The sequence below is a fragment of the Colletotrichum truncatum genome (genome assembly GCF_014235925.2).
Source record: "Colletotrichum truncatum strain CMES1059 chromosome Unknown Contig_0004, whole genome shotgun sequence".
Lineage (NCBI taxonomy): Eukaryota > Fungi > Ascomycota > Sordariomycetes > Glomerellales > Glomerellaceae > Colletotrichum > Colletotrichum truncatum.
Genome location: NW_027222401.1, coordinates 2,896,257 through 2,921,593, shown reverse-complemented (window position 1 = coordinate 2,921,593; position 25,337 = coordinate 2,896,257). Strand labels below are relative to the sequence as shown.

General features: G+C 51.5%; 6 protein-coding genes across 6 annotated transcripts; 4 read left to right on the top strand and 2 right to left on the bottom strand.

Annotated features, from left to right (window-relative positions):
- Window positions 1-2,302: 2,302 nt before the first annotated feature.
- On the top strand, window positions 2,303-3,469 carry CTRU02_207554 (uncharacterized protein; the record flags this gene model as incomplete). The annotated part of the gene is made up of 1 exon (XM_036719062.1): window positions 2,303-3,469. The coding sequence occupies one exon, from the start codon at window positions 2,303-2,305 to the stop codon at window positions 3,467-3,469; it is 1,167 nt and encodes a 388-aa protein (XP_036588769.1).
- A 1,073-nt stretch (window positions 3,470-4,542) lies between these two features.
- CTRU02_207553 (uncharacterized protein) lies at window positions 4,543-6,731 on the top strand (the record flags this gene model as incomplete). The annotated part of the gene is made up of 2 exons (XM_036719063.1): window positions 4,543-6,553; window positions 6,601-6,731. The coding sequence occupies 2 exons, from the start codon at window positions 4,543-4,545 to the stop codon at window positions 6,729-6,731; spliced, it is 2,142 nt and encodes a 713-aa protein (XP_036588770.1).
- A 208-nt stretch (window positions 6,732-6,939) lies between these two features.
- Window positions 6,940-7,758, bottom strand: CTRU02_207552 (TPR domain-containing protein; the record flags this gene model as incomplete). Its single annotated transcript, XM_036719064.1, has 1 exon — window positions 6,940-7,758. The coding sequence occupies one exon, from the start codon at window positions 7,756-7,758 to the stop codon at window positions 6,940-6,942; it is 819 nt and encodes a 272-aa protein (XP_036588771.1).
- Window positions 7,759-8,330: 572 nt separating this feature from the next.
- On the top strand, window positions 8,331-8,943 carry CTRU02_207551 (uncharacterized protein; the record flags this gene model as incomplete). The annotated part of the gene is made up of 2 exons (XM_036719065.1): window positions 8,331-8,667; window positions 8,747-8,943. The coding sequence occupies 2 exons, from the start codon at window positions 8,331-8,333 to the stop codon at window positions 8,941-8,943; spliced, it is 534 nt and encodes a 177-aa protein (XP_036588772.1).
- Window positions 8,944-10,816: 1,873 nt separating this feature from the next.
- Window positions 10,817-12,469, top strand: CTRU02_207550 (pantothenate kinase; the record flags this gene model as incomplete). Its single annotated transcript, XM_070204916.1, has 3 exons — window positions 10,817-11,149; window positions 11,212-11,494; window positions 11,556-12,469. The coding sequence occupies 3 exons, from the start codon at window positions 10,817-10,819 to the stop codon at window positions 12,467-12,469; spliced, it is 1,530 nt and encodes a 509-aa protein (XP_070061449.1).
- Window positions 12,470-15,810: 3,341 nt separating this feature from the next.
- On the bottom strand, window positions 15,811-17,940 carry CTRU02_207549 (extracellular serine-threonine rich protein; the record flags this gene model as incomplete). Its single annotated transcript, XM_036719067.1, has 2 exons — window positions 15,811-17,811; window positions 17,881-17,940. The coding sequence occupies 2 exons, from the start codon at window positions 17,938-17,940 to the stop codon at window positions 15,811-15,813; spliced, it is 2,061 nt and encodes a 686-aa protein (XP_036588774.1).
- Window positions 17,941-25,337: the final 7,397 nt, after the last annotated feature.

Genomic DNA, 25,337 nt, shown 5'->3' with positions numbered 1-25,337 from the left:
GAGATGCCTGTGGAAATAGCAACGAAGTGGTGTTAAGTGTTGGGCGCGCCCAAGAGGTGAGAGGCAACAGATAATGAGAAGCAAGGAAAGGGTCTCTCTCCTCTGGGATTTAGAATGGAGACCCTCGGGTTCGACGCCCCTATCACAGCTTCACCGACGCACGCCATCATATCGTCACTAGGGACCGGGTATTTAGTGGGGACGGCATGGAATATCCCCTGTACGACCAGTCAAAGGCAATGGGCGGCCGCTGAGGTGAGAACAAACGTGCTCCATCAGGACCCTGACCAGTGACCTCACTACCAACCAGAGAAGCCCTGTTTCGGTTGGTTTTTGTTTCCGTCGCTGATTATTCCTTGCAGAACAACTAGTCATGGCCAGTTCTACGTGTACCTCAATATCCTGTAGTGTAGATGGGGAACTGGGATTTACACCATGACAACCCGTTGACCTGCAGTAAAGGACATGATATCATAAAGAGAGATGCAGTAGGTAGTCAAACAATCTGGGCTCAACGCTCTTTGACAGCCCGCCCTCAAGGTACGGACGAAGACTAGTGGTATAGTCAGTCCAATAGCTGCATCCACCTGGACCTCGTGTGCTGTACGACACAAACGCTGCAGCAGGCAGTTACTATTCGGTACTTCACACGGGTATTGCCACTACTCTTTATTGTCCTTCGGCAGGGTACCTGACGCATCCGGCATTGTCTCGATATTGAGGCGATTCTCCTTTATCGTCGTTTGGTGCTCCATGTAATCTTCCCTTCTCATCCCCCTGGATCTTTTGACACCTACTATGCAGGCTGTTTGTTTGCGGAATATACGAACGGTACCTCCTGCGCACTGCAGGTTGATGTCTTCTCATTGGATGGAGCTTAGGTCATTCAACAGGCTTTCTCCATGTTCCATCACCCATCCATCGCGACTCGACAGCCTCTTCAACAAACATTTTCCCTGTATCCGAGCGGCATCTTACCCACGCCTTTGGGTCAGAAAACTTTTTTCCCCATCAAACTCTGCTTCTCTCCCCTCTTTCCATTCTCGCTCAGGCCGCCTTGGGCCGCCATTCTAGTTACTTCTGCCCTCACCGCTTCGCTGGCCTTCAACCCGACTGTCTTTACCAGTCCTACTTACTCTGTACCCTCTGAGACCTTTCATCTGATATGCAAAATTCTATTGGCCCACACTCTCAGTCACAGGGCTAGTCGAGGTGATGGCTGAGCCATACCACCTGATTGGCCGTCTTTGTTTCTGCTTAGTGGCTTGTCGTGGTGGGAGTGAATCCCAGACGGTATCCCTGCCTTCTTCTAGATGATCTATGCTCGCCATGTGAGCGTCCAGTCGCGCCCGTCACCTGCCATCGTTGCCCATCAAGCCTTATTCCCAATTGATATCTAGTCAGTAGTCAACCCAGATGCTTGGGTTTCCTAACAGATGCCCATGAATGCCCCGCGACATCACGCGAAGGGAAGCGGCACCTAACAAGAACAAACGGTTGCAATGACCCCTGGGCCGCATAGTCCTGCCAGGTCTTGACAGCAAGGCTGTCGCATGCCGCGTTTGAGAAGGACGGCAGTGTTACCGTAATCATTCCGGTCGATGAGCTTCCTCTCGTGGGTTGGGCATAGAAACCCCGGTCTGCGTTTGGACTAATTTCATTGGCAACTTCTCATTATATCCGACTTGCTCCAGTAGCGTCATCAGGCGCCGACGTCTCAACCTCAGCAAGACGCCGAATCAACAGGCCCAATTGTATGCTTTATCCCACTCATTCGAAGGTCAATATGTTAAGCCCGTCGCAAAGCTCACGAGTTGCGATGCCCATTCATTCGATACCTTTACGAAACAAAAGCACAACTCGCCTCGGTGCTTTCATTGAATCGTGAACAAGGCACTGTGCCCAACCAGCGAGAACAATGTCAATGTTCCTTCGACGCAAGTCTTTAATCACAACGTCGAGGCCTTCACTCGACGTGGTGGATAAGAAGTATCTGTCTTTGGCCGTGCTTGCTTTGTTCGATGCCACTTTGTCGTTGATTTCGGCTCTGATCAACATATTGACGTGCCATTTTCCAGGCGGCAGCCTTTCCAAAGAGCTGCTCCTTCCCCGTCATCATACCATGAGCCAAAGTACAAGTCTTTTATCTGAATACTGAATATATAAACGGAAAGTTGCCGTAATGATCAAGTCTGGCCGAGAAGATACCTCCCTACAGCCTCAACCTCATCTGCCAATTCAGCTTTAAAGCAATCGACACATCTCTATTGCGTAGCAGATTTAATACGCATACATGTTAGACATGACCCAGATCCCACCAACACCTCTTCTAGTTGCTAGCGTGCCACCGGCACATAGTACGTACGAGTACATCACCAGACTTATGAACTCGGCGCTTCAAGAGCGACATGTCGACCCAACATGGCGATATAATGGACATATCGTTAGAAACGACGCTTTCATTTGGGTTACTTTCGCCACTGAGACCAGGCACCGAACGGCATGGCCCAGGGACTACAGGTTTAGGTCTTGTCAGCCACGTTGTAACCCAACGGAGCCTTCTTATTCGATCCACGCCGACTTGGCTCAACTAGCTCGGAGATGTGGCGCCAACATTAACGAGCTACACAGCTTTATGTGTTTCCCTCCTGTCAGAGCGGTAGTGCGCACCCTGTTAATCGAGCTCGAAAACCCAGAAGCACAAAATGGCCAACGGCCAGTTGAAGCTGACATTATCAATAGCGTGAACGAGACCATTGCGAGCACAGTCTCTTCCGAACGGCAGAAATATGTCACCCAGATCACCCCAGCTGGTCCAGATTTCTCCAACAGGGCTTTAGTCCTGTGCCTGGTCAAGTTGTTCGCTCACTTCGAGTCTTGGGGTTATTGGCGTTTCGGACCCGGGGGACGCCGACTTATCCTCGAGACGTTGATATCGATTGTTGGCCTCTTTTGCAATGCCTGGGCTCATGCACCAATGATTGATGTTGCTTGGAGCCGTCTTGGCAAGTCTGTACGTCCTACCTCCCCCTTTGTTGAGCAATTGAACAACGACCAGCCCTCTCCTTCAGGTGTTCTTATGCCCGAGATCTGGCTTGAGTGGTCCCTCATGTTTGACCCTTGGATCAGACGGGGTGATTCCATACAGCTTCTCCGCCCCGACAACCCTGAACCCCCAGTCTTTCTTGCAGAGGTGTCTGAGCCGGAGGCAGACAATGAAGGTCGCGTGGTCGTAAAATATCTTAGCAAGCCCGACGAAGAACGCTGGTCTTTTAAATCCATCCTCGACTCCAAGTGGACCGGCAAGAGACCACGGTCGGGCCTGCAGTATCTTGTAGACTGGGAATACGCAGAACCCTCGTGGCAGCCGGCCAAAGACCTACAAGGCTGTGAATCGTGGGTTCTGCAGTTCCATCGGTTGCACCCTCACAAGGCAGGGCCTGTTTCCAAGTTGAGCCGCTTCCTTTAAGGGTGTGGACACTTCTGGCAGTCATGGTGTGGATATTCTGACTTTAAGTATGCATGGCCCTTGATGCCGTTCAAAAGAGTCGCCCCAGAAAGCTCCTTCTCTTTGGTATGTATAACCATGTGTTTTCTTATCGCGTTATCCTGCGTAGCAACAAGAACCACTTTGTGTGCAGTGATATCTCAACAAGGACAAATTGAACGACTGTCTCACTGTACAACATTACACCCTGCAGGGTGGTTTTGAAGAATGCATTTTAACAGAGGCAAAGTCTACATCATCTTGTTCCAGTAAATACTCTGGATTAAACCGAGCAGATCCTGACAGCGATAATTGACTTGTTGTAGTATAAATAACAAGGCCTGTGAGCCAGATCCAACGTACAATACCTGCTTGGAGACTCTCTTATATCTTGGACTCTGTTAAAGTGGCAGGCAGTGCGCATATAAGCCAACTGTTGATTCTAATTTGACAGAAATCGTGGCGTATCAACACTGGAAATCTAACGCGTCCAGTTTATGCCACCAAGCCTTGGGATTCCATCCTTATATCCCATTCTGAACCCCACCCAGCAACATTAAGAACGCATACTTCGTGTCTGAGCTGTCTCGGTAATGATGGTGGTTTTCTGTTGAACAAAGTGCCTGAAAGACATAATTGGAAGCGAAACTCGTGTCCTGCTTCCTATTTGCATTCCGTCGACGAGTGAGGAACTTGCATGAAATCGATTGGCCTTGATTATTTCTGCATATTTCAAGTACGGTTTCCATTGATGACCTATCGGATGACTTGATTTTATCGGTCCCAACAAGCATACATGTTGGTTGTGAAAGGCAGCTTTACCGCCGTAAATCAGGCTGCGAGTGAAGCATACAGTCCGTTTCGCTGGCAGCGTCCAAAAATCGGATTTTAGCCTATTAACCCCGAAAATCAGTAAACTATCACAACAGGGGTCAAACTGGCCCAACTGGCCCAACTGGTGTAAACTGGCCACTGTAGCCCAATTGGGCCACTTTCGTGGGGCCCACGTAGTGAAATCTCTGTAAATTACAATATCTCGTGAAAAGCTTTTCGTGATGCCTCCTCGGCGGGCTCGGGCCCCCTCAATTGATAATACCACTGGGCCGGCGAAGCGAAAGCGATTGAAAACAGCAAAAGCCCTAGAGACGAATACAACAACCGGCTCGCCGTCGAGGGTAGTTATCGTACGTACGAGGGCGAGGGCGAGGGCGCAGGCGTCAGAGCCAGCGAAGACCCCAGTTAAGCCACCTCGACGCCGTCGGGTAGTGGTGATCCCTTCCCCAGCCCAGAGGGTTGCTCAGTTAGCAGAAACAGAGACAGGAATAACTCAACAAAACCTCGAAGTTGACGAAGTCGAGGAAACCCAACCGGCAGGCCACTATGAACACCAAGCTATTGGGCAGTCAACGCCGGGCCAGCGACTTCAATATAACCTCAACCTCGATGAGGATCCTTTTGCTGTTACGCCGGCAAGGCCTGGTCGACGGCCTTTACCTGATACCCCAACTCCTCGACGAACGCAACCACAGTCAATCAATTTAACTGTTACGTATACTCCTCTCTTCTCAGGCGGTCGCTCGCCGCCAAAGCTTCCTGAGACTATATACAAGTGGATATTTGACGAGGAGAGCGAAGTTGGTCATAAGTTGATTATCCAGTGGTCGAAAATCGAGAGGGATTTGGCGAAGCGAATCGACGCCCGTTTAAGGGCACAATATAATATCGAGAAGAGCTGGATTACCACGAAAATCGCCTGGAGAAGAATAGGATTAAAAGCAGTAACTATTGTATACCGCGAAGAATTCGCTGTTGACAGTGGCAACTGGCCGGTTGTTCCATGGTATGATATTTCGAAGCAAATTATCGAGAATAGTCGCCTTGGTGAGGTTCTTCTCGATGTTGAACTGGCCTACTCTGTCACTCCTACTGTAGCCGCAGTAGGAGAGCTAGAAGGCGTAGGATCACCACGAGGGCGACCGTCTCGACTTAGTCAACGTCAGACTGTAACAAATACGATGCTTCAAGCGATTGAAACAGAAGGCGATCGAAAGAGGAAGTTATTTCGAGACCTTCTTCGCCATAATCAGTGTAACGATTCAGCAACCTGTCAGAATACCTCGTCAGCTGATCCAACAGTTAACTGGTGCTGGGTCAACGCAAGAAAACACTATAAACTGACCGTATTTGATTTCGAGAAGTGGCAAGAAGCTATTCAGAAGGGCGAGGAAGGCGTATCAATATCAAACCCGCCTGCCCGCCTAATTGTTGATCTTGTTCAGCGTGAACAACGCGATATGAAAAAGCCCGATAAATCAGCAAATCGAGGAGGCCAAAATAGCCTAGGTGAAAAGTCTGCTAATAGAGGGCTTTCAGACACACAAGACCCAGCAAATACTGCCAATAATAATAGCGCAGTAGTCAACTTCTATGGCCTACCTCCGCCAGGCGGCCCAACGCAATATTGGCCAAAGTTGCCGCCGCCAACGATGCCGCCCCAATATTGGGATCTTGAGCCTCAATTTCAACCGCAGTCAGGTGATTACTCTGCCCGTCGGCAAGTAGAGGCTCCGATTCGTTCTTCGTCGCCAGTTGTTCCTGATTCGCCCTCAAAAGCAACACGCCAAGTTGATGAGTTCGTTTCGTGGTTTCTAGCTGTGAACGGCAAGAAGTTGGGTATTGACGAAGTGAAATTTACTCCGTTAAAGGCTTCAATAGTCAGTCTCCGCGTTATTCGTGATTACCCAGACAGCTGGTTCAAGGAGGTAGGGTTTTCACCACAACTTACCGCAGCAGTGAGAAAATCGATCAAACTTTTCACTACAACACAGCAATTTTACCTCCAACAGAGCGAACCTCTCGCCGCTGTACAATCACTCGTACAGGCAACGAAAAAGCCAGCAGTTGACCGTGAGGTTGAAGACGAAGTGTATAACCGACTTTTTGACGAGCGATTCGGAGAAACAGGCAATATCGAACGAAGCGCTAGTAAAGTAGGCGAAATAAGCGTTCCAGCGGGTAGGATCTCCTCACCGCTGCCAACTGGCGATATTGAGTTTGGTCGAGGTGGTGAGTAATATTGACGGAAGTGACGGCGTCAACTAACCAGAAACTAGAATTAGACCTCTTCGTCTCCTCGCCGCCGCCACCAATCCTTCCTCCTAATACCGAACAAAATCCGATCGAAGTCTCAGACTATATATCGTCGCCTTATACCCAAGAGGAAGAGGAGGTTAAACTAGGATAAATAGCAGCGACTACTGCTAGCGGAAAGCTTTGCTTGTGGATGTGAGCTGCCCTGCAACACCCGGGAGGATCAACCCAAAGACCGTTAGGTAGGTAGCAGAGCACTTTGATACGCCACGGATACGATTTATTTCACTATAGGCCTGACTTGAGGTTGTAAATACAGGCATTATTCATGTTTTTCTTCTCCTACTTCTCCTACTACAAGTTCAACAACTATTTACTACAAGAGGTGGATTCAACTCTCCTCCTGCCTCAATATACATATCGCTACTCGTCATAGCGTCACAGAAGATATCCTGTGTGCCGTCGAAGTTGATATATGAGTTACGGAAGTGCCCAGCTATCTGTGGGAGACGTTGCCCAACCTCAAGCGCGCAGTCGCGGAGAAACTCAGCAAAATCACGCTCGTCTAGTTCGTTAGTATTCCACGTACGGAATGTCTTTTTTACATGCTTTTTGAGGTCGCCAAAATACTCCTCGATGGGGTTAAAGTCAGGTGAGTACGGCGGGAGGAATTCGAGGCGTACGCCAGCGGCCTCACACGCTTGCCGTATATCCCCTTGCCGGTGAAAAGAAGCATTATCCATTATAATCACTGACTTAGGCCCAGGGAATATTCCACACTTTGGCAGTAGAAGTTGCTGTATCCACGCAGAGAAGCCCTCGCCATTCGTCGATCCAGTATATACCAGCAAGTCTACGATACCGTCAATTGCGAGTGCTGGCAGCAGTTGTATCCGTTGACCTCGCTCGAGGGGAACTGACCGCGTTGGCGTCAGACCCTTAGGCGCCCAACCCGTCCTTCTTCTTCCAGTGTTTTTATCAACGCCTGATTCGTCTACGAATATTAATTGTTCTGGGTGGTATCGACGTATACGATATAACCAATCGTACCGTAATTCTGGGTTTCGTTGTGAAGCAATTATGTGGGCTTTCTTTCTCGTCCAGCCAGCTGCGTGGAGGTGGCGGCTCAACGTTGATTTGCTGACTTCGAGGTTGAACTGTTCGTATAGGAATTCTTGCATCTCTTCGAATAGGAGGTCGTTACGATACTTTAATAATTCGAGAAGTTCGTTCCGATGCTGTATTTCCATCTTCTGCTGGCTTTCACGCCTTCGAGGGTATTGTTCTACCTCGCCAGTTATGTCGAATCGACGACGCCATCGTCGAATCGTTCGTTGGCTACAGCCAACCGCCTCTGCGATTTCTTCGTCGGTTTGAATAACAGAGGGAAGAAGTAGGTTAACTTTCCTCAGCTGGAGTTTTGAGAGACGTGGCGCCATACTGACGCGTTGAAATGAGTAGATTTGACGATACGGTGGCTAAATGCAGCTGAATGCGACCGTTGTAATTTTCCCAGCGAAAAAAACGGAGTTTAGCATGGGTTTGCATTAACCCCACCCTAGGGGGGTAAAAACTCGATTTTTGGACGCTGTCAGTGCAACGGACTGTATACCCATCTCGTGCGGGGTCGGAGGCATCTCTCTCTGTTTCTTCTGCTCTCGAATAATCGCATCAGCACAAATTGGTGAACCTCAGCCAGGCTCTACGCGCATCACTTCTCTTGTTGTCTCCGAATCGAATAAGCACATCCGCAATGGCCCTCCCCGAATTCCCCTTCGCAGCTTCACTTTCCTCGTTCGTCTCCGCGGCCCGAAACGCCGCTCTGACCGGAGTGGCTATAACGCAGCATGCCGTGTCGAACGCAGACATTCCAGCAGTTCTGGCGGCCGCCGGAGAAAAGACCAAGGAGTTCATCACTGAAAGCGTCCCGGAGGCAACTGGTCAGGTGTATGAAACTTGCAAAGCCAACCCCGGTATGATGGTGGCATGCGGCACCGTGGGCGTCGGGGTCCTCCTCGTCGCCGCGCCGGCGGTAGTGGCCGCGCCAGGTCTTGCGGCAGCCGGTTTCGGGGCTGAAGGTGTTGTCGCCGGTATGGAAACCCCCCCGTGTTTCCCCGATACCGTCTCGTGAATGTCACGTCCAAAAGTCTCACACTAGCTCGCCTACAGGGTCCGCAGCCGCAGGCGTCCAAAGCGGGATCGGCAGCGTTGTAGCACCGAGCTTGTTTGCTACTCTCCAGAGCGCCGGGGCCGGTGGTTATGGGGTGGCAACCGTGTACGGCGCCGTTCAGGGTGTAGGCGGCGTCATCGCTTCTGCTGGCGCAGGTGGATTTGCGTGGTCCAAGGCTAAGGCGTCTAAAGAATAGCCGAATGAATAATCAGTGGCAGAATAGAAGGTTTTGGTTTCTGATACCGACGCTCTACTTACTGACTGATGTTGGCTTAGCGTGATCCAAAACGCCGAGATGGGGGACATGCAGATGAATGAGTAGCTTTGAGTTGCAGAATAGAAAAGATGAAAATTGCAGAAATGTTTCTTTACAAACAGATATTCTCTATGTAAGATCATAGAAGATTATTTTACCAAAAAGCTACGTCGATAAATAACACTGGTAACATTCATCTCCAACACCGATAATTCAACAAGGATTATAAGTTTTAGAGGTCCTCAACCGAAAAGGGTAGAGGACGGAATGCATGTACCCACACTCTGCCGATTATGTGGAGCTGTCCGGCATCCGGTTCGGCGCGTCCATGTCAGAGCTTGTTCTTGAATGTAAAGACGAGCTTGGATATCTAGGCGGCATTCGCGGCAACGCCTCCTGTGCTTCCAGACAAGAAACAACACCCTGGTTGGTCAGTTGCATTTCCTGTGACAACGGAACCTGTTCCGTCAAAGACCTTGACAATGGGACGACGAAATCCTTAGTGGGATCGTCAGATCATTCCAGTCAGCCCTGCGGCCGCGATGAAAGTGGTCATTTCCGCGCTAAGGCAGTGCTTCTCGGTGACCTACTTGAGCTCGTTGTAGGGGGCCAAACTGGCCTGCACGGCTCGTCAAATGACGTGGCGCTGTCTTGTGATTATGGCCCAGAACCGATTACTGGATGGCTATGTGCAGTTTCATGCTAGCAAGCCGCTCGATCTGTCGATTCCAACATGTGATACTGTGAGAGATACGCGAATCCAGCAGAACCGTGCCGTGATGATGTCACTCTTCATTTATAGTGTAGTACTGGAACTTTCCCGGTTCTCGTCTGGAATGCGGATTTGTAACGTTGTGGGTGTACAGCGCGAGCAAACCGCTGGCCTAATGGAGCATAGGCTGGGAATATCGCTACCTCTCGCCTATTCCTCGGCGCAAAGTATAAGTTGTGTCTAGGTAAGGAGTGAGGAGTGAGCGGGATAGTGCCAAGACGAAGCCCGATCATTGGTCAAGCAGGAATAGGCTGGTGCTTACTCACGGCACCCAGCTTGGACCTCTACCTAGTAAAAAGCATGACATTTGGGCGGCGCATGTAAAGGCTTGGGAGTTTGTGACCTATACTTGTACTGGACGAATGGGAAGCTCGTTGGCAGCCTCCGCATCTTGGCCCACACGCGACATCCGATAGTTGCGGAGAGATGGAGGCGTTTTTTTTTTTTTCCTTTTTTTCGGGTTTTGTTAAGGGGGACAGGTAGCTGTGCTAAGAGAAAGAACAAGAAGAGTGCTGCAAGGAACCGCTGTGCCGCAGTGTGGTCGCAGTGGGGAGCACCCCTAAAAGCCTCGGTCAAACGGCAATCAAGTCTTGTACCGGGCGAACCTCCAGAAAGTACCTAGGCATTGACCAGAACAGGAAATAGTACATTCGACACTCAGCTTCCCTTGGTACCTACCCCTTACCTGAGAGTCTCCCCCCCTCCTTGCTTATCGATAAGAACCGCCGGAGATACGACACAGGGCCTCTCGCAAAAGAAGGCAAGGTTCCAATCAGTTTGACTCAAAATCCACGGGTGTTCCCACTCTCCCAAACCCCTCGATGACCTCCCCTCCTCAACTCCGAAGCGAACTGACGCGGCGCAAGGCGAACCCTGCGGCGACACCAATCCGACTAACCGCCGCGCACCGTCCCCATCCGTCCTCCGGCCTCTCGCGGACCACACTACCTCGCTCTTAGACCCCCAATTCATGAGCTGTATCGTCCCAACCAACCTCCGTCTGCCCTCCGCGCGCCGGACGACAGCCCATAAAGACCGAGCATGTGCCCCGCGCCCGACCATGGAGGCTCAGCGATCGAAGATCCCCAACCTGACGACGAACACAACAACAACAACGACATAACCGCTTCCGAGCCTGTGATCCAGGCTGGCGCCAACATTCGCACGAGAGCCCGGACCATGACGAGCACCGAAGAGATCGACAACACCATCATCCGCCCGGGCTCTGTCCGTATCAATGTCAAGGGCGCATTCATTGTCGACCCGGACTCCAATTCTCCGAGCAACAATGGCCGCGGATCCCCGACCCATCATGAGACGAGCGATATTCGCCTACCGAACCACCACGCCGTCGTCAGCCATATCGCCGTAGATGTATGCGACTACCTTCCCTCTTTCTGTTATCTTGTGCCTATGCTAACGCCATCGCCCTACAGATCGGTGGCTCTTTGATCAAGCTTGTCTACTTTACGCGCGAGGCCGGCTCCAAGGAGCCTGGCGGCCGCCTCAACTTTCTCAATTTCGAGACGGATCGCATCGATGACTGCATCGAGTTCATGCGCCATCTGAAGGACAAGCAGCAAACCCTCAATGGCTCCCAACCTAACGAATTGAGTGTCATGGCCACTGGTGGCGGCGCTTTCAAGTTCTACGACAAAATGCGGGACGTTTTGGGTGTCGATGTGTTGCGCGAGGAGGAGATGGAGTGTCTGATCATTGGCGAGTACAGTAAGCGTTCTTGTTAATGTTCGCACAAGCTAACCCGGTTTGCGCCACCCAGGTCTCGACTTCTTCATCACTGAAATCCCTCGAGAGGTATTCACCTACAGCGAAACCGACCCAATGCACTTCGTCTCTCCCTCGGAGAACATATACCCATACCTCCTCGTCAACATCGGTTCCGGAGTCTCCCTTCTCAAAGTTTCGGGCCCTCGAGAGTACCAACGTGTTGGCGGCACATCGCTCGGCGGTGGCACGCTCTGGGGCCTTCTATCACTCCTCACGGGCGCCCGCACCTTTGACGAGATGCTCGACATGTCAGAACAGGGTGATAATGCCAAGGTGGACATGCTCGTTGGTGACATCTACGGCGGCGACTATGGAAAGATTGGCCTCAAGAGCACGACTATTGCGTCCTCCTTTGGCAAGGTCTTCCGTATGAAACGCACGGCAGAAGATGAGGCCGAAGACCACGGCGGCCTCCATAACGGCGACAACAAAAACCGCGCCTCTTCAGTGACGCATCCCGAAGGCCCAGCAGAGGAGGCACCTCAAGTGGCCGGGGAAAACGCTTCAGACCAGCCTTTCTCTGGCGCAGACATTTCCAGGTCGCTATTGTACGCCATTTCCAACAATATCGGTCAAATTGCCTTCCTCCAGTCGCAGATTCACAACCTGGACCATATCTACTTTGGCGGCTCATTCATCCGTGGCCATCGCCAAACGATCAACACCCTCAGCTACGCCATCAAGTTCTGGTCGCAAGGAAAAAAGCAAGCATACTTTCTCCGGCACGAGGGTTATCTGGGTTCCGTCGGCGCCTTCCTCAAGCGCCAACCTCGGAACTGGGGACGACGGGGGTCATTTGAGGAAGCGCAGCACCTTGAGCGGCGACTCCGGGGCCGTGCGATTCCACACGACGCCGAGATGCAGAGCCTAGTAGATGACTACGCCTCTGAATCGGGAAGGGACTGAAGATAATGTCCATCGGGGAGTTAAAAACAAAAGAGCGGCAGGGACGATTGACTTGGTGCATAGGGCGTTGTGTGGGCTGGGCGCAAGCATGTTCTGCATTTACGACTCTTAGTGAGGGAGGGGCCATCTGCAAAACGTGAGCGAGGTTGGAGCACTATATGGTTTGGTGTTCTGCTATTCAACGCACACTCTTATCTATACATATTTACCATTTTAATGTTATCCATCGTGGTTTCAAGCCGCCCCAAGAGGCCAGGCGTACCGCGCACAGTTCGTACATCACAGCCCTTGCCAACCTTTAAACCGTGGTGAAGTGCCACGTGATCTGTTATGTACTCGATGGGGTTTCCTGGCTTAGAGTTACTGAATCTCTATAACCCAGGAAGGATAGAAATCGGCTCATGCATCCTTGGGTTTGTCTGGATTGATATGGGCTAACTTGCGGTTGCGCTTGTTAATGCCATGCCTCACACCTATCTGGTACGCCTCAAAACCTGCGTCTTGACGCCCCAGTCGGGTTATCACCAAGGTGGCCAGACCACTACCAACTCGTTTTGTTTGATATCCAGTAATATCAGGCTACCTTCTTGGCCTCTAACAGGTTCTCTTACGTGGAACTCTTCAACGAAACCATTTCAAAAAACTGCAACTTGGCAAAGAAGTCGAAACCGAGACCTCAGAGAGCCGGAAATACCGTGCCTTCTAGAGATTAACAACCTTCACTATCGCTCAGAGTCAACGATGGAAAGCTCGTCCAATAGCGAAAAGCCGGAAATGAGCTTGTTGAGTATTTGGCTGTCTTACGACTCCCAAATACCCGTTTGACTTGTCAGGCTGTATGGTCATCGCTGGATTAAGTAACGCGAAGGGCGGCACGCTTGTGCTCTATTAGCAACTGTTAGGCACACAGTAATTTACGATGCGAGTTGCCCTTTTTTGAACGTTTGAGTCGGTACAAGTCGCCGTGCAAGTGCCAATGGTCTTTATAACCTTTCCAGCACGATATCTGTCCTGTGAGTGAGATTGCCAAGGGCCACAACGACCCTTGGGAACGATTTCGCTGCAGCCACCATACCGCTACACTCCTCCTAGGCCTTTGTTGTCCTCCCAACCTGTTTCTCTTGCGACTGTCATACACGCGTAAGCACCTGCAGATCGTCTAGGAGTCCTCACACTCTGGTTTGAAACTGTGCCGTTGCTGCCGCAGTGCGGCTAAGCCATCCGAGAAGAAATGGTTATGAAAATCAACGCTTGAGTATCTAGGGCTCGATCATGATGCTCGCTCGAATACCACCACTTTCTGCGGACTCAAAGAGGCATGTATGTAGTAGACTGGTCAGAAAGCCCGTCAATCTCCTCTTCATCAGTGCAGTGCATCAAGAAAGCGAGGGGCACTTAGCTGGATAATCTCAAAGCCCCATCCTCTGTGGTCTGCTGCCTGTAACATGCTGCACGGTAGATTTGCCAGCCAGAACATCTGTGGACTTGTCCCAATCCAAGCTGAAGCAGTATGTTTCGTGCAAAGCACGCCTTGGAGCGCCCCGAAATAGTCGTCACAGATTGCTAATTGGGCACTCGCATGAGCGGCAGTGGTTCGAGATGAAAGTCGTCTCAGCTTTTGCACCGGGACCTTCTTAGGGGGGCAATCCAAAATTCAGAACGATGTAATTTGCCTGGCTGTGAGGAGCGACTTGGAATGCAGCGTGGATTGCCGCTACTTATTATTTGCTAGGGGAAACGTAATGTATCTCTGTTTTGACGAGAAGACCCTGCGGTGATGCAGAGGCTCGCCTAAAATCTGGAAAATATTGTCGATGAGATCTTGGATATACAAGACTAGACGGCTTTCGTATGATGGACAACACAACAGCACTATGCCAAAGTGAATCAACATTGTTGACATGAGGACGTAAATCTACAAACGACAACCCGGGAGCGTCAAAAATAAACAACATATGTCCTACGCCCTCAGATCGGTTCCTGCAGTGAAACTTGCCACTACTGAAGGTCACACCTTTCTGCATCGTAGGAGAAACACGTCTGACTTGCTCCGCGTTGTGTAAAGAAACGAGTTATCATCACCATCGCCTTATGTGCCTTTGTCGCTATCTTAAGCACCTTTCAGATATTCAAGACATCCAATCACTTGGGTCACCGCACGCCCGGGACGGGCTTGTCTAATTTCAGCGTCGTAACATAGGGGTAACGATTACCCGTAAATATCATCAAAGTCAATTTGTGTGTCACTATAAGAGACAGCAATACACAGAATCGCTAGCGTTGTATCTATCGACAAGATGGGAACCTTTGATAATTAGTGTGGTTCAACAGGCACCAAAGGGTATTGATTGAATGGCGTCAAGCCGCCGAGACAGCACACCGAGACGTTGGGTCTCTTGAAACGCCGTGTCAGAGAACATAAGTGGTAATCACCGAAGGAATCTACAAAGACATTGGTCATCCAAACCAATCCCAAGTTTGGTAATAGCCTTATTCGTGACTCAGTAGGGTCCAGCCTGGCATGTTTTACCCCTATGGCGAGCAAATACGAAGGTCTCTGTTTGGCTGATCCTAACACACCCAGATCTCTATCCATCCATTCTTTGGCGTCAAAGTCAACATAGAGCCGAAGAAACGGATCAGCCAAAAAGAAAAGAAACCATTTGAAAAAGAGTAAAAAGCAACAGGGGAAAGGCTGCGAGACTAAAGTCCAAGTTCTTTGACCGACCGGCCTTACCGCTCAGGAGGCGAGATGCATATCAACAGCTCATTTCCGTCCCGTCTCAACTACAACGTCACATGACTCGCTGACCGAGGCAGCCGATCGAGATTATGACCAGGTAAATTTCCAACAAAATGCAGTGCCAGAATTCAATAGTCTTCACAAAGATGAACGACAAAGTATCACAGATGCAAGAGCGGGACGGGAGTTCAGAGCGCATATTTCAATTACTATTAGACACCACCAGCCAGGGTATATATCTGATTCCAAGTCCTCCTGCCTCCTTTTTGACGCTGTTCAAAGACCAAAGAGAAAAAACAGTACAGGAGAGGGCCAGAGATCCAGAAGACTGTGTCGACAGTTCCCTTCCGATGCGCTCTTTTCGCGGCCAAGTGTGTGATAAATATGGATTTATGTCTATGTCAGACCACCACCTATGCAAGTATTTGTTTCGTAAGGATCGTAAGAATGATATGTATGATTGCGGAATGTAGATTACAGAGCTCGATTGCGTGCAGCGACATTTGAGACAAACAAGGAAATGATTTTTGGTGCTTCTCCTCCTCTAAAGGTTTAACTTAGCCGAGGGAATTGGGGGAAAAAAGGCATGCTATCCTGCTTAGAAAGCAGCGAGGACAGCAGCAGCAACAACGGCAGCAATGCCGAAGGTGGTCTTGCCAGCACCAGCGACGACAACGCCGGTGGTGGAGGGGACGACAGCGCCAGTGCCGACGGGGGTGGTCTTGCTGGCACCGGCGGCAGGAGTAGTGGGGTAAGGAGCCTCAGGAGCCTGGGTAGAGACAGTCGCGGCAGGGGTAGAGGGAGCCGGGACGGGGACGACCTGGGAAGCAGAGTCGGTGGCGAAGGAGACGTGGGGGACCTGGATGGTGGTCTTGATGACGGCGGTGGTGGAAGAGCCAGGGACGGTGGTGCCCTCAGTGACGCAGGGAACGACAATGGTCTTGTCAACGGTGACAGTGGTGTACTCGGCGGGGTTGGTGGCAGCGGGCCTGGTGGCCGTGACAGTGATGGCAGAGGTCAGGGTGGCGGGAACGGTGACGATGGCAGGGTTCTCGGGGATGTGGGGAGCGCAGATACCCTGGAAGAACTCGGTGGCCTTGGAGATGATCTCATCGGAAGCACCGTAGGCGTAGATGCAAGAGAAGACGTTCTCAACGAAGGCAGCGTCAGGGCAGTAGCAGCTGGAGTCGGAGTTGTCGGTGCAGCCAGAAGACCAGATCCAGGTGCTCAAGCACTGGGGAACGACATCAGGGCAAGGAAGGGTCTCGATGGGGCCGGAGGGGATGGTAGCGGAAGGCTTGGTGACCGAGCTGGAGAGAACGGGCTTCTCGGAGGAGACCTGCTTGGAAGGCTTGCCAGCAGGGACGGAGGGGGTGACGCCGGGAGTGTGGACAATGGTCTCAGTGACGGGGCAGACGGTGGTGGTCAGAGGGACGGTGGCAGTGACGACAACAACAGTGCGAGACTCAGCGGGGCAGTTGGTAACCTCAGGAGCGCAAGAGGTGACGGTCTCGACACGGGTGGTGTAGACAGTAGAGGTGGTGTCGTAGACGGTAGTCTTGGTCTCAGGAACGGCAGGAGTAGTGGGGACGGGGACAACCTCGGTCTCGGTCTCCTTGACGGGCAGAGTGGCGGGGATGGTGTTGTTGGCGGGGAAAGAGACGGAAGGCAGCTGGGCGGAGGTGGTCTGCTGAACAGGCTTGGTCTCGGACTCAGCGGGCTTGGTCTCAGACTCGGCAGGCTTGGTGACGGAAGGAACACCAGGAGTGGTCTCAACAGGCTTAGTCTCGGACTCAGCAGGCTTGGTCTCAGACTCAACGGGCTTGGTCTCAGACTCGGCAGGCTTGGTGACGGAGGGAACAACAGCAGTGGTCGACTCCTTGCCGGGGATGGAAATAGAGGGAAGCTCAGAGGAGACGGTCTCCTTGGGGCCGGTGGGCACGCCGGGCTTGGTGGTGGTCTCAACCTCGGGGACGGAGGTGGTCTTGACAGGCTTGGTGTGAGCGGTGCTCAGGGTAGTGGCGGAGGTCTTGATAACGCTGGTCCTGGTCTTGGGAGGCGTGGTGGTCTTGGGAGGCTCGCAGTCGAAGTTGATGGTGTGAATGCCAACGCCGCAGGTGGACTTGGGCTTGGAAGGCTGGTTGGGGTAAACGATGGTGACGTTCTTGGCACCACCGCACTGGGAGTTCTTGACGGTAGTACCAGACTTGGAGCAAGCAGAGCGGTGCTTGCAGCTAGAGCCGTCAGGCATGTCGTAGTGGAACTCAAGGTCGCAGTCGAACTCGACGGTAACGTCGAAGTGGATGATGGAGAACTTGTCAGGGGAGCCGGATCTAGATCCGCAGCCGAAAGAAGGAGAGGTCTCCTTCTTCTGACCGCAAGAGCCGGAGATAACCTTGCCCTTGCCGAAGGTGCGAGGGGCGAGAAGATCGCGCTTGGAGAAATCATTTTCGCAGGTCCAGCCCTTGAAGTCGAATCCACCGTAGTTGCTGAACGATCCGGGGGTCAAGTCGCCCCACGAGAAGCCACCCTTCTGCTTCTCTTCACACTTGTTGTCAGTGTTCTCGGGGCAGGTGAAAGAAGGGAACTTGTTCCAGCCCTGTGAAGCGTGTTAGTGATCTGCAACTAGGAGGTCTCGAAAGATGGAAAGAAGATGAGGGTGACATACGGTAGCAGTGACCTGGCTGACACCGGCGGCCAAGGCCAGAAGAGCGATGCTGTTCTTCATGGTGAAAAAATGGAGGAAGATTCTTGGTAGAGTGAGAGTGTACTTTGTTCTGAAAAGAAGGTAAAAAACTAAGTTGGTATTAAGTTGAGAGTAAAGAAGCGAATGACTTTGACTCTCAGAAAGCGAATGGACAGTTTGTTTGATAGAACGAAAGTAGGAAAGAATGTTCGATGCAGGACAAGAATCGAAACACCAAACAGCAGCGGGAAGAGACAGGATCTATATACCGAGTGAACGACTGCCATCATGGGGGATGGTTGGCTGTGAGGTTTCTGGTTCCTCACCTGAGGAGGCGATGAACCAGGGGGGGTGTGGGTAAGAGCGTGAGTGTGAGTGTGAGTTGGACGGGGACGGGGGACGGGTGGGGTCCAGTAGTGAAGGTCAAAGTGCTGGTGCAAGCCCACAGGTCCAGTCCGTGCTGGGCAGCGGACCCGTCGCATGGCCATGGATGTGGACGACAGCACTAGACATGGGGTCCTGTAGGTGGGTATGGTGGCCGCGGTGGGCGCTCTTTTTGTCGCCCTTGCCTAGGAGTTGCGCTCCAAAGACGGGCAAGCAAGCGTAGCCGGGCTTAATGCTGGTCTAACTGGAGGCCGTCACTCGCCCTTAACAGGGGCTAGTTCATGAACAACAGGAGGACGGGGATTGCAGGATGGGCCACCAGAAACAGCACTGCCTTGTTCTCATCCGGCACCTGGACTGTTCCTATTTGAGCGTCTTCTGCTTGGATCGGAGCCAGGAAAAGACGGAGAGGGGACTTTCGGCCCCCCTGGGATGCTCATTATCATCCATGTCTCCATGAGCATAAAGTCGGGACTCACTAGAGCCCCGTCATTGCCTTATTATGCTGCTAGTCAGGTCAGGTTTGCGTCTGCCGGGTGGTGTCCATAAACTCCCGAGTGCTCCAGCGGGCATTTGCGAGCGAATTGGATGCGGTGGACATGGAGATGCAGTAAGGCTCAGGCTGCTCAGCCTTCCAAAGTAATGCAGCATACTCGTATGCTAGCGCGGGCTACAGCGGGGGAATGACGGTATGGCTATGCTCTTCACTGTTGTAGTTCGAGATGGCCATGAATACACGATTAGCACCAGACGCTATGTGGAGATGGTAGTAATGCTGGGCTGAGACTAGAAGGGCACTGCCTACTATGCTTGAGATGAAGGCGTAGTCGATCAGTGGTGGAGGGCGGAAGCGACGGAAGGCATGCGAGACAGCGGCGGCAGGCTGGTTTGATGATGAGGAGATGTTAAGGTGAGTCTGTGAGGTGGTGGACGTGATGAAGCGAGGTCGGTGCGTTAGCGTTGTGGTGGTGGTGTAAAAAAGTAGAGGTAGGAGCTGCCAGCTGCCAGTTGCAGCTTTCCTGCTTGAAGGGGGGGAGAGTACGTACTCTCTTTACTTTTTTCTTTTCCTTCCTTTGGCCCCCCCCCCCTTTCCCACATCTGTACGTAGACTACAATCATGTAGAGTGAGTGGGTGTTGAACAGACAGGATCAGGAACAGGGGCTTTGCTAATCTACGTAGTAAAGAAATCCGATGACATGAGAGGTCAAAGCTCAAAAAAAAAGCCATGCAATTTTTGGGGTCCACATCACTGTTCCTTCCATGTCATCGTCGAGTGTTTTTCTTGACTGGCAGTTTACACTACACATAACCTTAGACATGGCTTACAACTGGGCGCCCCCTTCCCTCGCCTTACAGCCAGACGCCGGACGTTGGGAGATGCCAAATGACCAGCCGCCGTTGACCCTCCGTGGCGCCTTGTGGGTGGCGCTGTTTACCCCGTATTGGAAATTGGTGAGGCCTAAGGTGCCGAGTGGCTGAAGACGTTTGGAAACTGCAACTGCTAGTGCTGCCCTGCAACTTAATTCACTGGCAACTATAACTGCAAACTGCAACTGTAACCCCAAGGTTGGTGGGTGTGTGTGCCCTTTTTTAGTCAGGGGTAACGGTCCAGAGCCGCCCGACCAGATGCCCCACTTTAACCAATCGACGAAGATCGTCACTGGAGCCTCCGGCTTTAACCAGCAGCCAACCAAAACTCCCCAAAGTCATGTCCCACTCTTATTCGTCACTTAATTATGGGGCATCCCAGGTCCGCGATGCGCTGGTCTCCCGCGCCTAACGTCAGTCGCCCAGCGCTTTTGAGGAATCACGGCGGCACGGGTAAAATGACGATGCAAGTAATCCATATATCAGATTGAGAGACACCAATAACATTTTGGGATGTGCCTTTTTACCCTTTCTTTTGCTTCTTTTACGGGTATAGCTGACAAGGCATATAGGGGGGCCGTTTATTTTAGAAGGTTGCTGTTGTGTTGTTAAACATGGTTCTAAACATGGTCCCATTACTTGCAGCAACCAACCCTACTCTGCTCCCGCTCGTTCCCATGAGACTCTGTCTTCCTCACTTCCACCCCGCTAATGTTTGCATTGCAGTTCATTCTCGGTAGTAAAGCCTGTAGAGGGAAGGGGAGAAAAAGTACATGGTGCGTGCGGTATACACTCCGTGGATACGCATGTAAATGCTATGCGTCGCATACAACAGTAGCAGTAATAGTATTCTGGGTGACGGGATGATTGGACGAGAAAAGTTTAGACGACGGGAAAGGGACAGCCAATGACAGCCGCTTGGTCATTTGAAAACTATACGCTCTCAAGACAACAGACGAGGCGCCTCAACTGGCAGATCCCTTGGCAAGTTGCCAGTGTTTCTGCATTGAACCTGGGCTGTCCTCCAAATAACGACCCTGCTGACTGTCACTGCTTGCTGGCCTTGCCTTGCAGCTAGCCCTCCCCCTTCTCGGCCCCCTTTGCCCCTAATCCTTTCCCAGCGAGGGGCTTCTTACCCAGTGCAAGTTGAAACGCTCAGCCACGGCGCCATCCCCCGTCGCACTAATGCAGGAACAGGCTGCCCTGGGCCAATGAATGGGGGGCGGAAAGGAAACTTTTTGGGAATAGAGAAACTGGGGGTCTCCTGGTCATCTTCCTTTGGAAACAGGGATTGGTCGCCCCACAACTTTCCACGTCCGCTCGCCTACCTCCCTCACATCTCCCATGTTCAACGTCGATTCTCAACCATACTACGACGTAGTACTTTGCCCACTTCCATGCACAACCCTTGCTCCCTTCAAGTGGAAAACTACCACACGGATTCTAAAATGGCCTTACACTCGCTCACATATATTGTAGGTACGTTGCCTCCCTCCGATCTAGGCACTCTCCCTCCCCCTGATCCCGAGGAAGAAGAAAAAAAAATCTGTCGACTGGGATTCAAGAGACTTCTCCGGGATCTAAAGAGCCGCCATGCCTCTCTTGGAATCAGGAGGCCAGATCCACGAAGTGCGCTTTTCCTGATTGTGATGTGAAGAGTCGGTTTGCTTTCCAAATCCATCGGCACTGATACCCATCCCCTGCTGACAATGCTCAGACCCTCGGTCCAGAGGGTCCACGATGCTCTGAGCGCTGTCCTCCTCCTATCCCGACTACGCTCCATTTTCCTTTTTACTGTCAACACATTCTGTTCACATCGTTCGATCTGGGGCCAAGTTTGGCTACTACGCTTATCAAGCGATATGATCTCGTGTTGGTTATATTCCTCCAACTTATTGCCTACACCCCTCAGGCATTTCCAAGTCTGTCTACCTTATCCCCGGAAGCGAAACCGACAAATGGGCATTTTCTTCCTCCTTCGTGGGGTTCGGATCCAAAAAGTAGCTGGCACTCTGTTGTAGTATCATTGTCAAAATACATCCGAGCCAACTTTGTTATCCGTTATCGTCACTAGTAGCTGTCTTTGATGCGCCGATTGAGGAGCCTTAACCAGCATCTCTGGATTGCTTCAATTCAGTCTTCTGCTCCCGATTTCAACTGTTAAGAGAAGCGGCATGTCATGCCGTGTCACCACGTCAAGATGCTTGGCCCTCAGCGGGCCGAAGAGTCATCCCAATCTAGCTTGGCCTAACCCCCAATATCAGACTGCTAAATTGGGGAAACACCTTGTTTCACTATGTCAGCCACCCGAGGCCAGCACAATCGATTGTGGAAGTTAGACCAAACGGCTTAGCGAAGTCCATAGTGCGCTACCACGTCAGCGACAACGCAACGCTAGCGGTGTCTCGGCATCGCTTCACAGAGCCAATGGCCTCTAATCCTTAGTCTTCTCCTCAAGTATGCGGATCGACCAGCCATAAACCTTTTCTTGGTTTAGATTTCGTTTTAGATTTAAGCATCCATCTGTTCGGTGGGTGGCCGAACTGATGCACGATAACCGGCGACTTTCGGGGGCAAACGATCCAACCTCGAGCAGCGCGCAGGGCTGTGGCCGCGCGGCACCAGTGTGATGGCTGCTGACATACAAGCGCCTGGTCCAAAAACCGCAATCGCTGCCAAAATTGCAATCCTTCAATGGTTGTCGTCCATACATTCAATCTGAGACATGACGATGTCTTTGGGAACCATGACTCTGTGAACCGCCCAAGACCCAGGAAGTAGCGCCCAGCATCGCTTGCCAATCCTCGCTTTCAACCTCGTCTAGAAGCCATGTCTTGATGACCAATAATGCAAAGCTTCAATGGAAGCGTTGCATACTGCAACTCGAGGTTGCTTTGATGATCCAGACTGCCATCTATTCCCGACCGACAGGACAGAAGCACAACGATTTCTCTCCCACATGACGTCGGTCGATTGCCATATCGGACGTGCACCAAGCCTAAAAGAGCCGACGTAACCGGGGGGCTTTGCCTAATCGGGATCCTCACCTGAATCTGAGAACACGAACCAAGCCCAAAACTACCATCGATACAACCGTTTCTTCCCCGATTTCAAGGTCCAGAAATGCCCTTCAATTTCCACCTGCATTTGGCTGAAACATTTTTTGCTTCTCTGCGGCTGTCAGAAAACCGAAAGAATCTCTACTTCAGACGAAGAATCCGTTGACGGTTGAGGCTCGTGCGATGAGGTGCAGATTGAGCCGATTCGGCAAACTGGGGGAGATTGGATGGCAGCGTTAGCCTCCACTTGTAACCCAGACCACAGTCAGAGTCAGTGACGCTCTGGTAACGCCAAATCCTTTCCGCGGAATTTGACTTCCGACAGGTATACCCAGACAAGAGACTCGTCTTGTCAGCCTACCAGCATCTTACCGTCAACGTCCGAGCCTCGACCAGATTTGAACAGTAATCTCCTTTCCCAGGCCGATATCCGAGTAGAAGCACGAGACTCGCAATGCTCATCTCGGTGTCGATGCAATGGCAGCTGTTGAGATGAAATATTGGAAAAACAATAAATACTCCTCTTACTCAAAGCTCCGGAGCTTTCGTAGTTTTCCCCAGGAGCGCACGCTATCTGCCCCGTTTTGATGTCGATCATTGAATCCCGCAGATTGGCTCCATCCTTGGTTGGCCGAAAGAGGAAACCTAGCCACCCAAAATTGGGGGGTTGTAGAGTGCGTGCAATCACGGCTTGGTTCCGATCATAAGACCAACTGGTTGGTTTCGTTGCGTGACCTGTGTGTTCTCCGCGGTAGGCCATATGGCTTTGCCGGGTTCCTACTTTTTCTAATCTCGCCAATTGCGCATCACCGAGGTTGCATTTGTTTCTTCGGCACTTTGGAGGATCCTCTACATAGTAAACAATAACGGGGGAGGATAGGAGCGGGCCAAACCACCTTTCCTGAGCCAATTCACCGATGCACTACCGTTGCTAGGCATGCTCCTAACCCTCCGTCCACCGGATGCCCCTTTTACAGCGGACCACTTCCTCGAAAGACCACCAGCTTTCACAACTGCTCCTATGACCCAGTTGACGAGCACGCGACAGGGGCCTCCCCGTTCGGTCAATGCCCTAAGGGGAGTCTTCCATGGTGTAACCCTGACGGTTGCTGCCAGGGTCATGGCTAACATCCCAAAGGTGTACAATATCGCCCGACCCCTGCCGCAAGGAATGGCATACTCGATGTCTCCTGTCACTGTCGACAGCTGCCCACGTTTCATGGAAAGTTGATGGGCATCCCGAATACCGCCTTTCATCTACTTTTCGCTGAGAGACAATGATGTTGGAGATGGACATCAAATATGTTTGAAACTGCATATACGAAAGGTCGCTGTTCCAGGTGTGGTCCAAGTTCCCTTGTCTAAGCAAGAGTCGATCAGGAGCCTGTCATTCAAGCCTTGAGACCTATTGAAGAGACGAACGTCATATGCTGTATCTGTACTACGTAGGCTTTGCCATGGATTGGCGAGTCACGCATCGAGTCAGGGCAACGTCTTCCCTACCATTCTTGCTGGCTGCCGTATAATCCAGGTTATCCTATTCATCCCATCAGATTTCTTCATCCGAACTTGGGCAAAGGAAAAAAAACTTCAGAGAAAAAATCTCCTTGACACACCGAACCCGTGATTGTTTCCAAAAAGTACCCCGCCAAACATGCATAATGATCAATCCGAACTCTGGATCTTCCTTCATGCGATGCGGCCCTATTATGACGCTGTCCAGTGGCTGTGAAGCTTGTTGGTTCAACCTTGCTGGCGGCGAGAATTCCCCGGGAGTTCCGCCCACCTGACCGCGGGCGACGATGGCGACCCACGATGTTCTCTCGGTCCCTTCTTGCATATTTGCTTTTTTTTATTCTCCGTCGTCTTTGACTGTGGGGAGGCAAAAGTCAGAGATGGGTTGACGAAGGACGAAAGGACGAGTGAAGTCGGCCGGTGGGGGCGGGGTTAGCTTGGTTTCATGACACGAGCTGAACTGGTTGGTAGTTATGGTATCCCTCCCCACGGTTGGGTACCACCTATGCCAGGACCATCTTTAGGGAGGAGGAGTGGGAAAAAGGGTCTACAGGTTTTTTTTTTTTTTTCTGTCTCTCCTCCGACTTCCAATTTGTTCTAGAGTTCAAGGAGGTGGCTGTGAAAACAGCACTCATTTTGCCTTTTACTCTAGCTATGGTGATCGACCAGGTGAGCGATGGCGATCTGCCGTGCCGATAGCGGGCCCTTGCTCGGGGGGGCAGGCTATATCCTGGGTTACTGTTTAGTTTTGGGATGTTGATGACTCGGAGACTATGCTGATGGAGTAAACATCCACGAGTTGTTCGTCATGAATTTTCCCCGGCCTCGTCGGCATTGAACAATTGAGCATTTGCTGTGGAGACTGTGAAGTGTGTGTGTTTGTGGATTGTCGACTGTTGTCTTCACGGCTGTGTCGTTTTTTAGCCTCGTCTATCATTGCTTTTCTCGGGCTTGGAGTCCAGATGTCTGTCGTTCGGAGGCCGAGGGGAAGGGGGGTGTGGAAGAAACTCCCACGCGAGGGTTACCCTTTTAGAAAAGTCTCCTTTTTTTTTCCTTTTCCTTCCTGCCGTTGGGGTGCTTGTAAAAAGGACGATTTCCCGGCAAGATCGGGA